General features: G+C 41.9%; 1 protein-coding gene across 1 annotated transcript; it reads left to right on the forward strand.

Moving 5' to 3' along the window:
- Positions 1-1,751: 1,751 nt before the first annotated feature.
- On the forward strand, positions 1,752-12,708 carry LOC5508577 (lipopolysaccharide-binding protein). The gene is made up of 16 exons (XM_048729276.1): positions 1,752-1,948; positions 5,282-5,393; positions 5,949-6,077; positions 6,979-7,052; positions 7,458-7,548; positions 7,623-7,686; positions 8,409-8,472; positions 8,608-8,699; positions 9,051-9,227; positions 9,367-9,426; positions 10,791-10,958; positions 11,165-11,232; positions 11,324-11,366; positions 11,476-11,545; positions 12,013-12,089; positions 12,435-12,708. The coding sequence occupies exons 1-16, from the start codon at positions 1,843-1,845 to the stop codon at positions 12,540-12,542; spliced, it is 1,503 nt and encodes a 500-aa protein (XP_048585233.1). The 5' UTR covers positions 1,752-1,842; the 3' UTR covers positions 12,543-12,708.
- The last annotated feature ends 906 nt before the right edge of the window (positions 12,709-13,614 follow it).

Here is a 13,614-nt window from a genome sequence, read left to right on the forward strand (position 1 = left end):
AAGTTTCTATTTGATGGCGTTTATTTCCGCGGAGCGCTGCTGGGCCGCGATTGCTCCGCTGAATCCTCCTCGAGGACGAACTCTAAGGAGATCCGTTGCGGGGGTCTGGGTTCTAAGAATCCTTTTGGCTCTCCCTCCTTCCTACTTCCTTCCCCCAATCAGCGCTCACGATGGCTGTCACGTGGTAAATGAGTGTAACACGCTGGATGGTGCCATCGGGGTCTGTGTGCTCGAGGTCCTCGAAGTCGCTATCGCAGTCATCCTTATCTCGGGGTCTGTACTTCTGTGTTACCTGAGCCGAGTGGCTGCGGAAAGGACCTACAGCACTGCACAGATGGTGAAAACCTTCCGGGATACCTTTGTCATCACTATAGCAACCATGACGTCAGTTCTAGCTGTAAGTGCACCGCTGGTCGTGTTCGTGATCGCAGGCGTGGATGATAACAGTCTCCAGACAAGGGGTGCCTTCTACTCTGCTTACGTCATCATCTCGTGTCACGTGGTCACCACGCCTGTCATAACCATATTAGGGTATCGACCAAACCGAGACAAGTTCAAAAAGTACATTTGTATGGACAGGACGTACATGTATGACTTTAAGGTCAAACACGCAGGCAAGAACGCTATCATGTTATTGGACTTTAAGGACCTGAAACTTAGTGGCGTTTCTTTGAGGAATACGCAGAATACAAATGGAAAATCTATTAAAACAACCGGGACTAAAGTTGCCGAAACTGAGGCAAGTAGATCCGAGAATTTAGCTTCGGAAAATTATTAACAGATTAAAGATAAACAGGCAGGTAGTAAGCTTTTCGCAAGCTTATCGTATCCAAGGGGGGATGCTGGGTCCATCGGAGAAAGAAGCGTGTTTTCTCGTCTTATCCTTTCAAAGGTTTTATTCATTTTTCGACATATTATATCTCAGTCCTATAGACTAACGGGGCGGGGTATCATATTACATATTCATCTTTACTCATTATACTCATTTCAGTTGTTTTTTTTATACATTCTATATCATTATGTTTATCCAAAAAAAGTATATTTAACCACTATTCCCTCTCAAACGATTAATAACAATATTACAAAGACAATTCTGCATTTCAGAGCGCATCAATATAACAAAACAATATTTTGCTGCTATTTGAGCTCGAAAGTAGCATGTTCTTAGAATCTGGTGATATTTCCGGGCTGGGCGTTCTTATAGCCCATTATCTTTTCTTCGCGATAATGTGGAATTTATGCCGGGAATCAAAGTACTAATTAACAAACTATGAACTTGTAATGAATATCTGACACAAGGTAGCGTAGCGTGCGGGCAGTGTAAACACGATATAAAGTGACATAGAGTTGATTGTTTTGGATAATTGTGGCTTTAATTTATAATCACTCAATTTATTAATAATTGTATACAAATTGTTTCAGAGATCACACTAATTGAAATTAAAGCCGAGAAATGGTGTGGGGCGAATTTACACCACCAGCCACACAATAAAAAAAAGGTTCTTATAAAAAAAGTGCACATGTATTGTATAAATCATATGAGTGTCAAATAAGTCCCTACTGATATGTATATAAAAATTACGAATAAACATCAAAAGCGTGCATGGCACAAACGAAAACAGATTTCCGTATGGAAAGTGAAGATACAAACATGACTGTTTTATCGGAGTCCGTCACGGGTTCCCTATGTGACAAATGAATGACTGAATGTGTATCTAACCATGTAGTCAGGTGATCGCACTTTCGACTTCCGGGCTAACCCCCGATCATATAATTATTGCAGAAGATTACTTTCGCATTGCAAAGCTATTTGCTTTATTGAGTCATTTGTCTTCTGCAAGTATGCATCTTCGCGCTTGCTTTGCGATTACTATCGCCTTGGCGCTAGCGAGTGAGGCCGTGAACCCCGGCATTCGCCTACGATTGACAGATAAAGGGCTGCAATACGGTAAGATACAACTAGGGAAATCACTAAAATTTCTAATCAGACCTTGCTCGCCCCATTCTATTGTTCATAATGGAGTTATTTTTCCCTCACACTTTGACTCAAATAAAGAGCATACGCACAAGAGTTCAAAAAGATCAACAAGGAGCCTATACGACTTATAATGACAATAGTACAATCTTATACATGTGGGTGCTATTATGTTGATCTCTGATATACCTCAACAAGAGATTCCGCACAAAAGAGATAAAAAAGATCAACAAGCAGGCTATACGACCTATACTGACAATTAAACAATCTTATACATGTAGGTGCTATTATGTTGATCTCTGATATACCTCAACAAGAGATTCCGCACAAAAGAGATAAAAAAGATCAACAAGCAGGCTATACGACCTATACTGACAATAGTACAATCTTATACATGTAGGTGCTATTATGTTGATCTCTGATATACCTCAACAAGAGATTCCGAACAAAAGAGATAAAAAAGATCAACAAGCAGGCTATACGACCTATACTGACAATAGTACAATCTTATACATGTAGGTGCTATTATGTTGATCTCTGATATATCTCAACAAGAGATTCCGCACAAAAGAGATAAAAAAGATCAACAAGCAGGCTATACGACCTATACTGACAATTAAACAATCTTATACATGTAGGTGCTATTATGTTGATCTCTGATATATCTCAACAAGAGATTCCGCACAAAAGAGATAAAAAAGATCAACAAGCAGGCTATACGACCTATGCTGACAATAAAACAATCTTATACATGTAGGTGCTATTATGTTGATCTCTGATATACCTCAACTAAAGATTCCGCACAAAAGAGATCAGAAAGGAGGCTATACTGACAATATATTAATATCAATTTCATGTGAGACTACTTTAATGTTGATCGCTGTTGTAATATATTTAAATATGAGTATACATATATCATTATTTGTATTATTTTTAGGCATAAAGGTGTTCCGCATGACTCAATATACGTGATGTATCTCAATAGTTTTACAGGCAATGGCGTTTCTGTATGAAGCGATACATAATTTCTATGGCGTATATGCACAGGCACGCTAGTAGGACGGAAACGATTATCGGTCACGCAACGGATTAATATTATTTGTTCTATATAAGTGGCTATATATTGTCTTCCGTTTTTTTGTCTTGTTCTATATAATGGCTAAATATTGTCTTATTTTTTATTGTGGCTAAATATTATCTTTTCTGTATATGGCTATATATTATCTTGTTCTATACGGTGCAGGATATATGTGTCACAAAGGTAGCAATAGACAGGCTAATCCTTGCACCTGAAAATAGCCGTAAAAACGCTGTTACATTTGAATAATATCCGAAAGTGAATAGGTTGATTGTCCCTTGGTTTTGTTGTGGGGAATTGGTGTGGGGGTACTAAAAGTGGAGCTGAACTCCCTCACTATTCCTGACATTTGTTCTATACAGTGGCTAGTATAGGGGTAGAGGTACTAAAAGAGAAGCTGAACTCCCTCACTATTCCTGACATTTGTTCTATACAGTGGCTAGTATCGGGGTGGAGGTACTTAAAGATAACCTGATCTACCTCACTATTCCTGACATTTGTTCTATACAGTGGCTAGTATCGGGGTAGAGGTACTAAAGAGAAACTGATCTCCCTCACTATTCCTGACATTTGTTCTATGCAGTGACTAGTATCGGGGTAGAGCTACTTAAGAGAAACTGATCTCCCTCACTATTCCTGACATTTGTTCTATGCAGTGGCTAGTATCGGGGTAGAGCTACTTAAGAGAAACTGATCTCCCTCACTATTCCTGACATTTGTTCTATGCAGTGGCTAGTATCGCGGTGGAGGTCCTGAAAGAGAAGCTGAACTCCCTCACTATTCCTGACATTTGTTCTATACAGTGGCTAGTATCGGGGTGGAGGTACTTAAAGATAACCTGAACTCCCTCACTATTCCTGACATTTGTTCTATGTAGTGGCTAGTATCGGGGTAGAGGTACTAAAAGAGAACCTGAACTCCCTCACTATTCCTGACATTTGTTCTATACAGTGGCTAGTATCGGGTTAGAGGTACTAAAAGAGAACCTGAACTCCCTCACTATAGATATTAAATATTGTCTTATTTTTTATTGTGGCTAAATATTATCTTTTCTGTATATGGCTATATATTATCTTGTTCTATACGGTGCAGGATATATGTGTCACAAAGGTAGCAATAGACAGGCTAATCCTTGCACCTGAAAATAGCCGTAAAAACGCTGTTACATTTGAATAATATCCGAAAGTGAATAGGTTGATTGTCCCTTGGTTTTGTTGTGGGGAATTGGTGTGGGGGTACTAAAAGAGGAGCTGAACTCCCTCACTATTCCTGACATTTGTTCTATACAGTGGCTAGTATAGGGGTAGAGGTACTAAAAGAGAAGCTGAACTCCCTCACTATTCCTGACATTTGTTCTATACAGTGGCTAGTATCGGGGTGGAGGTACTTAAAGATAACCTGATCTACCTCACTATTCCTGACATTTGTTCTATACAGTGGCTAGTATCGGGGTAGAGGTACTAAAGAGAAACTGATCTCCCTCACTATTCCTGACATTTGTTCTAGAGGTACTAAAAGAGAACCTAAACTCCCTCACTATTCCTGACATTTGTTCTATGTAGTGGCTAGTATCGGGGTGGAGGTACTAAAAGAGAAGCTGAATTCCCTCACGATTCCTGACATTTGTTCTATGCAGTGGCTAGTATCGGGGTAGAGGTACTAAAAGAGAACCTGAACTCCCTCACTATTCCTGACATTTGTTCTATACAGTGGCTAGTATCGGGGTAGAGGTCCTAAAAGAGAACCTGAACTACCTCACTATTCCTGACATTTGTTCTATGTAGTGGCTAGTATCGGGTTAGAGGTCCTAAAAGAGAAGCTGAACTCCCTCACTATTCCTGACATTTGTTCTATGCAGTGGCTAGTATCGGGGTAGAGGTCCTAAAAGAGAAGCTGAACTCCCTCACTATTCCTGACATTTGTTCTATGCAGTGGCTAATATCAGGGTAGAGGTCCTAAAAGAGAAGCTGAACTCCCTCACTATTCCTGACATTTGTTCTATGCAGTGGCTAGTATCGGGGTGGAGGTACTAAAAGAGAACCTGAACTCCCTCACTATTCCTGACATTTGTTCTATACAGTGGCTAGTATCGGGGTAGAGGTCCTAAAAGAGAACCTGAACTCCCTCACTATTCCTGACATTTGTTCTATGTAGTGGCTAGTATCGGGGTGGAGGTACTAAAAGAGAAGCTAAATTCCCTCACGATTCCTGACATTTGTTCTATGCAGTGGCTAGTATCGGGGTGGAGGTACTAAAAGAGAAGCTGAACTCCCTCACTATTCCTGACATCCATGGGGACGCCGGCACCCCTGTGGGCCACATCAGCTACGATCTCACAAGGTGGGTGGGGAGTCACGTGGTGGGTGGGGCCAAGGGGGGCGAGGCCTTTGGTTGCAAAAACGTGGGTCATTTTTTATCACTATACAGGGTACACGCCTAGGCCTGTGAACATAAAATCACAAACTCTATACCAACGATCTAAGTCACATTACTAACGTACCATTTAAACTCGGAATATTACTAAGCGAGAGTGAAAAAGGAGCCAGCCCTCAATGTGGCCCAGATCATCGCGGCCAAGCTTAACCGAAAACGAGGCGACGAAGAAAAGAGATACAGGAGAAAGTCGCTCCTTTCTCTCACTCGCTCCACTGGACGCGAAGGAGTGGGTTCTTGTCGATTATTTCCAGGGGGGGGGGGTCTTTTTCGAGTGAGGGGAAAGAAAAGGGGAAAGGAGGGGGGGGGCAATGTTTTTCTTTGATATAGCTTATAGTTGAGATACCAATGTTATTAGAATGGGAAAAGCTGATCGTTGCGGGTCGTTGCGTGTCACGCTATGAAAATTACAAAACGAACTTAAGGGCGAATTATCCAGAGCTGTTCTCCATTTCTCTACAGCGTGAAGATCACCAGTCTCTCTCTGCCGTCATACTCGCTGAAGCCTGTGGCGAACGTGGGCCTGCAGTTCGCGGTGTCTGGGGTCAGCGTCGCTCTGAGCGGGCACTGGCACTACCGGGAGGACCATTGGTACGTCATCATGTCACGTGTTTTTTGTTTTTTTTTTGAGTCACACGTGCACCTCGTGTTTTTCGTTTCGCGAAAGGATTTTGGTGACAGAAACCTTTCGCCGTTATGGCGGCCGTTAGACCCTAACCAATGAGAGAGCTCCGTAAAGCACCAAGGGCGTCAAGAAATCAGACAAAAGATACATGTGCACATACGCACTTAAATCAACAATAACGCAATGCTAAGATACAATTCGAACTTTATTGACAAGGGCACAAAACGGATCTGTTCCGCAAAATATCTGTTCCTCATCCCGTTTTTTGCTGGCTGGAAAGATGTTAGACTCCTCGTTTTCGAACTAGTTGTGCCGGAAATATTTTTGAGCGGATGCTTGGGAAAAAACCGTCCAGACCGGTTATACGGGCAACTGTTCATTAAAATACCTGACTATTGCTGGCTGGGAGAGCGATCCTGATCTCTTGCTGGCTGGGAAGGAAAATGTCTGACCACTGCTGGCTGGGGAATAAAAGGGCTCTATTTTTTGCCAGCAACTGGAAACAAATGCATCGGAACGGCATCAGATGTCTTCAAACGACGAAATATGCTATTTTAACGTGTTTTTTGGATGGTGTGTGTGGGGGAGGGGGGATGGTTGTGTGCCCTTGTATTGAGTTGCTGGCTATGTGTATATCGGTATTTTCTCGATGACCGTAGCTAAAAAGGCGATCCAGTTTGATGTTATTTTGCTTGTGATTGGTCTAAAGCTGTGACAGATGCAGAATTGGATAAAAGCAGTTGTGATTTGTAAACGAAAGGCTCTGGGTGCATGTGTGACTAAACGAGGGTAACGAAGTATTATTATTATAAAAGTAATTATTCGAGTTCTATTCTCACCAGCACTGTATGGTGTGTGTGTTTACAGGCCTCACATCAGTGATAGTGGCAGTGTTGACGTCAGCGCGAGTGGGATATCCTTCTCAGTCTCTGTCGCCCTCGGTTAGTTCCTGACTCATGTTTCTCCTTTGTGCTCATTGCTTACTTTTCTGGCTTTTTCTTCTGACGAACGCACTCTCCTATTTGATATTTCTCAGTTATGTCCCCGTTTTTTGCTGACTTCAGGCACCTATGCTAAACGCCACCCAACCGTCTTATTCCTATTTTGTTCACGTTTCTTACTGGCTGGTCTTATTCCTATTTTGTTCACGTTTCTTACTGGCTCGTCTTATTTCTCTATTTTGTTTACGTTTCTACTGGCTTGTCTTGTATCGCTATTTTTTGTTCGCTTTCTTGTCTTATTTCTCTATTTTGTTCACGTTTCTTACTGGCTTGTCTTGTATCGCTATTTTTGTTCGCTTTCTTGTCATATTCCTCTATTTTGTCCACGCTTTGCTTGTGCTTCAGGCGCTGACTCGAAAGGTCGCCCCACCGTCTCTGCGGCCGGATGTTCATGCAGCATTGGGTCAGTCAGTATCACGCTCCACGGCGGTGCAAGGTGAATAGGTAACAGTTAAGAACGCCTGGGACTATGTCTAAGTATTTAACCGGATATTTTGCTTGTGTTGACAGCTGGCTGTATAATCTATTTGATCACGAAATCGAGGGCAAGATCAAAAGCGCACTCCAAAGTCAGGTGAGAGCGAATAAAAGATTCTTCTCATTTTCTTGGAAGCCAGTAGCTCAAGAGTCTAGTATCAGTAAAGGGCATACAGCAGAGTGGTACTCTATACGAGAGCACGGTTAAGGCGTGTTCATCTGCATGACAGAGACGGCTAGTGCATGGTAGCGCTTTCACCTGTCACTGTACCTGTCACACATGCGTTGCTTTCAAGTTTACGGTCCTTAAGCCGTGTAAACGCTATGCAACAACAGGGCCTTATTACAGATTCGCATATAGTAATGTGTAGATTTAGGCACTGCCTAAAAGCGGAGCCAGCTTTAAACGTAACACATTTTCATTGCGCATGCTCGGGAATCTGGCGATCTTTGCAGACAGGTAAAGGCGCAAAGGCTTATGGCGGACAACGCTATGGATATGTCTTTAGCTCACTCTTGCTGTCTTAATAGGCATATTTCTATTGTATTAACTTTTTCCATGTTATTGTTATTATTGCTGTAGTTATTGTTGAGCTTCATCTTGTTGTCATGGTAACTGTTCCTACCGGCTATTCAATCTTGTTGTTATGGTAACTGTTGTTATTGTAGCTGCGTTCCTACTGGCTACTAAATCTTGTTGTTATGGTAACTGTTGTTATTGTAGCTGCGTTCCTACTGGCTACTAAATCTTGTTGTTATGGTAACTGTTGTTATTGTAGCTGCGTTCCTACTGGCTACTAAATCTTGTTGTTATTGTAGCTGTGCTCCGCAGCCAAAGATTCTATCAACAATCAAGGGGCTAAAGCTCTTGCCAATTTCCCAAGTAAGTTTTTTACTCCCTTATCCTTCTCCTTGTTTTAGTCCACTAAGCCATTAATGCGAGTCTTTTGATGGGCAATATTTCACTTCTGAGCTGCGTAGAATCCAAGAAAGTACATGTTTTCTTTTTCATTTCCAGCAACAAGAAAGCTTGATAAATTCTCAGAGATCAACTACTCGTTGGTACAAAAACCTGCACCAACAGCAGCCTTCCTTGACGTCATGATAAAGGTTCGTCTTTAATTTGTATATTTTATCATTTCGCCTTAGTACACAAACCGCGAGAATCCTTTTTTTAGTTGACGCTCGCCTTAGAGAAACATTGATAGTGTCCAGTCATCCCTACTCACATTACTGTATCAGGCGCGTACCCAGGAGGAGGAGGGCAGTCATAGTAATTAATGTCCCATTTTTCGGTGGCTAAGGGGGGTGGGGTGGGGTGCATCCCCCTGGCTCGCGCCTGTGTATGTTTATAGGAAAAGGGGCTGAGATAACATGTGTTGAAAACTACTGAACTCGTCAGAGGTTATTATATGACTAATGATTTTTTCTCTGCTTTCTACTCTGTTTTTTATCGTCCAGGGTGAGTTCGAGTCCGCTGTGCACCCAGTCGAGGCTCCCTTCTCTCCAGCCCCCCTGCCCGCCGACACGGCCGATAAGTACATGGTGTACGTGTGGCTGACTGATTACGTCATCAACACGGCTGGACTGGTCTACATGAAGTCTGGCTTCATGAACCGGACTGTCACTCAAGCTGATGTAAGGGGAGAGGGGAGTTTATTGTAATCTCCTTAGATTTCTTGTTTATTTATTAATTTACCACAAAGAAAGACTATTTAAAGTTAGCCAGGCCTGAGTGTGTTACCAATCGTATACCTGATTTCTCGTTTCTTTTCAGCTTCCAAAAGACTTCAAATTCCCGCTGAATACCAACACATTTAAAGTAATCGTATACCAGGTATTTTGTGTTTCTGTTTTCAGCGTTTGTGCACAGTATTTCATATGAGCATGGTTATGGATTATTGTGATGGCGAACTATAATGATCAAGTCGACGATTTAATGTTGATAACGTTCTATGGTAATGGTAATGATGATGATGTTCTATGATAATAACGATGACGTTGTATGGCAATGATGATGACGTTTAATCGTAATAACGATGACGTTCTATGGAAATGATGATGACTTTCTTTGGTAATGATGATGACGTTATATGGTGATGATGATGACGTTCTATGGTAATGATGATGACGTTCTATGGTAATAACGATGACGTTCTATGGTAGTGATGGTGACGTTCTATGGTAATAATGATGACGTTCTATGTTAATGATGATGACGTTCTATATTAATGATGATGACGTTCTATGGTAATGATGATGACGTTATATGGCAATGATGATGACGTTTTATGGTAATGATGATGACGTATTATGGTAATGACGATGACCTTATATGGTAATAATATGACGTTCTATGCCAATAACGATGACGTTCTTTGGTAATGATGATGTTGTTCTATGATAATAACGATGACGTTGTATGGCAATGATGATGACGTTTAATAGTAATAACCATGACGTTCTATGGAAATGATGATGGCGTTCTTTGGTAATGATGATGTAGTTATATGGTAATGATGATGACGTTCTATGGTAATGATGATGACGTTCTATGGTAATAACCATGACGTTCTATGGAAATGATGATGACGTTTTATGGTAATGATGATGACGTTATATGGTAATAACGATGACGTTGTATGGAAATGATGATGACGTTATATGGCAATGATGATGACGTTTTATGGTAATGATGATGACATTCTATGGAAATGATGATGACGTTCTATGGTAATGATGATGACATTTTATGGTAATAATGATGACGTTGTATGGCGATGATGATGACGTTCTATGGTAACGATGATGACGTTTAATGCAATGATGACGTTTTATGGTAATGATGATGACATTCTATGGTAATAACGATGACGTTCTATGGAAATGATGATGACGTTCTATGGTAATGATGATGACGTTTTATGGTAATAATGATGACGTTGTATGGCAATGATGATGACGTTCTATGGTAACGATGATGACGTTATATGCAATGATGACGTTCTATGGTAATGATGATGACGTTCTATGGTAATGATGATGACGTTCTATGGAAATGATGATGACGTTTTATGGTAATGATGATGACGTTATATGGCAAAGATGATGATGTTATATGCAAATGGAGATAGGCTATTAACATATTTTTATCGGCATGGCAATTTAATGATTACTTTCCATCTTTCTCCGAATCTCTAGCTGTACAATAAGTACCCCGACCGCCCCGTCCGGCTGAAGGTCTACCCAACACAGTCGCCCGCGATCTCATCTGATGTCGGCGGTGTCAACGTGTCATTGGTTGGACACGTGGAGTTCTACGTGGACCTGCAGAATGGTTCATCCGTCTTTGCTTTCTCCCTCGGACTGGTAGGTTTGACAAAGTTTCCTGTGTTTTATATAGATTTTCTTAATATATAGCGGCCGCCGCGCTTGCTTTATAAGTGAATTTATATATCAGTCTGAACCATGAATCGTATTTTTTTTCTCGTAATGCCCTTGATTTGGGATACCCCCTTTATATGTAGCGGAATACCAAAGCCATTTTCAGCTGATAAACATCCGCTCATTTTCAGAACATCGCTGCTACGGCACAAATCGCAATTAAGGACACTAACCTCACTGTTCACGCTTCCTTCGTCAAGTGAGTCTGTTTGCTGTCGCGTTCTCCACCTATTCAATTGTTTGGGTTTTACTTGTTTTAAATGACTTTTTGCATTTGCTTTTGAGCGCAGAGTGGATCCAAGCTTGGTCAAGTCAGCAATCGGAAATATCGAAGTAAGAATGGACCGTTTTTCAGATGATTGAATCCGAGCATGAAAATTTGTATTTGTTATTCACATATCGTTTTTAACATGCCACATTGTAACAATTTCCTTCTCGTTAGCCCAACATTAACCTGATGAAGATGTTTCTCAATTCATTCGTCGACAAGCTCATTATTAATGAACTCAACAGTAAGTTAACTTCCATCCCTGTCGTTACTACATGGACCTTAGGAGAGACGCACAGCTGGCAGGGAATTGACGCCCTGTTCCCCTATACGAGTTCTGCATAAAGCTTTGAGGTTTCTTACAGCGATTTTGAGTGATCTGCTTCTTCATGCTCATAACCAGGGGGCGTCTAGTGAAACCGCAGGAGGGGTCCAGAGAACTCACTGATCATTTTACAGCAATGCTTTGACAAACCGGAGAGTGCAAAATGTGTTCCGTTACAAATTGAAAACTTGTGAGAAGCGAGAAGTAGTTTTAACATTTACTAAATCTTGGCGGGAGTTCTGAAAGTCTCAAAATCGCAGAAAAAAAAAAGAGCCTGAACAAGTAATGAACACTTGTAAAACCAAAGCCTGTAGATTTCCCTTCTTCTCATCGAACATTTAATCATTACAAATGTATGCAATCTAGTGTTGATGTTTGCTTCGCAGAATACGGCGACCAAGGCTTCCCTCTACCTATGATTGATGGAGGCAAACTAGTGAGCCCGCAGATCTCTAGCGGCAAGGTAGGGTTCCGTGGCGGGGTCAGTACGCAGCTCTTACAAGCTGCGGTTTGATTGGGCAAATGAACAATATCCGCACCTCGACACAAAGAACGAGAAGAATAGAGACAAAAGAACTCCTTTGTAGAACAATGATAATAGGAGACAAAGCAGCTGCGTACTTACTCCCGTGGCGAGGTGGTCAGCCAAATTTAACATCATCGTGCCCACATTTTATCATACGCAAACTTTGAAGTTTTATCCAAACCAGGGTCGAGGGGGAAGGGGAGCTCCCGTCTATACAGAATTTTTTTCAAAAGAGTCAACACCAAGCTAATGTTTAAGCATTGACAATGTTTTTATTTCCAGCACTTCACCCTCGTCTCGTCAAACGTGGACTACCATCCATCCGATACGCAAGATTTGGATGAGATCAGCCAAGAGTTCGGAGATAGGAGGTTCATTAAGATTGTATGAACTTGTATCAGGGGTTCGGGAAAAGAAGGTCAATCAAGATTGTATTGATTGTATTGTACTGGAGCGCAAAAGTACATTTTGTAAAATCACTCTTCGTTTAAAAAAAAATCACTGCCATACTTTCAGATTAATGATTTATAACAAATAAAAAGAGTTTTACATTTCATTTTGGATGTCTTGAAATCCTGTCTATTGTGGGAAGGCTGGATGGAGGTGGGTATATGGGAAGGGTAGAATGGAGAAGGGTATATGGGAAGGGTGGGATTGAGGTGGGGATATGGGAAGGGCGAGATGGAGGTGGGTATATGGGAAGGGCGAGATGGAGGTGGGTATATGGGAAGGGTGGGATGGAGGTAGGTATATGGTAAGGGTGGGATGGAGGTGGGTATATGTGAAGGTTGGGATTGAGGTGGTATATGGGAAGGGTGGGATGGAGGTGGGTATGTGGGAAGGGTGGGATGGAGGTGGGTAAATAGGAAGGGTGGCATGGAGGAGGGTATATGGGAAAGGTGGGATAGAGATGGGTATATGGGAAGGGCGAGATGGAGGTGGGTATATGGGAAGGGCTAGATGGAGGTGGGTATATAGGAAGGGTGGGATGGATGTGGTATATGGGAAGGAGGTGGGTATATGGAAAGGGTGGGATGGGGATATGGGAAGGGCGAGATGGGGAAATGGGAAGGGCTAGATGGAGGTGGGTATATGGGAAGGGTGGGATGGAGGTGGGTAAATAGGAAGGGTGGGATGGAGGTGGGTATATGTGAAGGGCGAGATGGATGTGGGTATATGGGAAGAGTGTAATGGAATATGTAAAGGGTGGGTATATGGGAAGGGTGTAATGGAAAATGGGAATGGAGGTGGGTATATGTGAAGGGTGTATTGGAATATGGGAAGGGTGGAATGGAGGTGGGTATATGGGAAGGGTGTAATGGAATATGGGAAGGGTGGAATGGAGGTGGGTATATGGGAAGGGTGGGATGGAGGTGGATAAATAGGAAGGGTGGGATGGAGGTGGGTATATGTGAAGGGTGGGATGGTGGTATATGGGAAGGGTGAGACAGTGGTGGGTATA

Source organism: Nematostella vectensis, chromosome 6 (assembly GCF_932526225.1).
Source record: "Nematostella vectensis chromosome 6, jaNemVect1.1, whole genome shotgun sequence".
NCBI classification, from domain to species: domain Eukaryota; kingdom Metazoa; phylum Cnidaria; class Anthozoa; order Actiniaria; family Edwardsiidae; genus Nematostella; species Nematostella vectensis.

Bases quoted from the DNA above. Each gene is read 5' to 3' on its own strand.
- LOC5508577 (XM_048729276.1), top strand. From the start codon at position 1,843: ATGCATCTTCGCGCTTGCTTTGCGATTACTATCGCCTTGGCGCTAGCG. The intron at 5,394-5,948 runs GTGGGTGGGGAG...ATTTCTCTACAG, and splicing joins ATCAGCTACGATCTCACAAG to CGTGAAGATCACCAGTCTCT. The intron at 10,959-11,164 runs GTAGGTTTGACA...GCTCATTTTCAG, and splicing joins TTGCTTTCTCCCTCGGACTG to AACATCGCTGCTACGGCACA.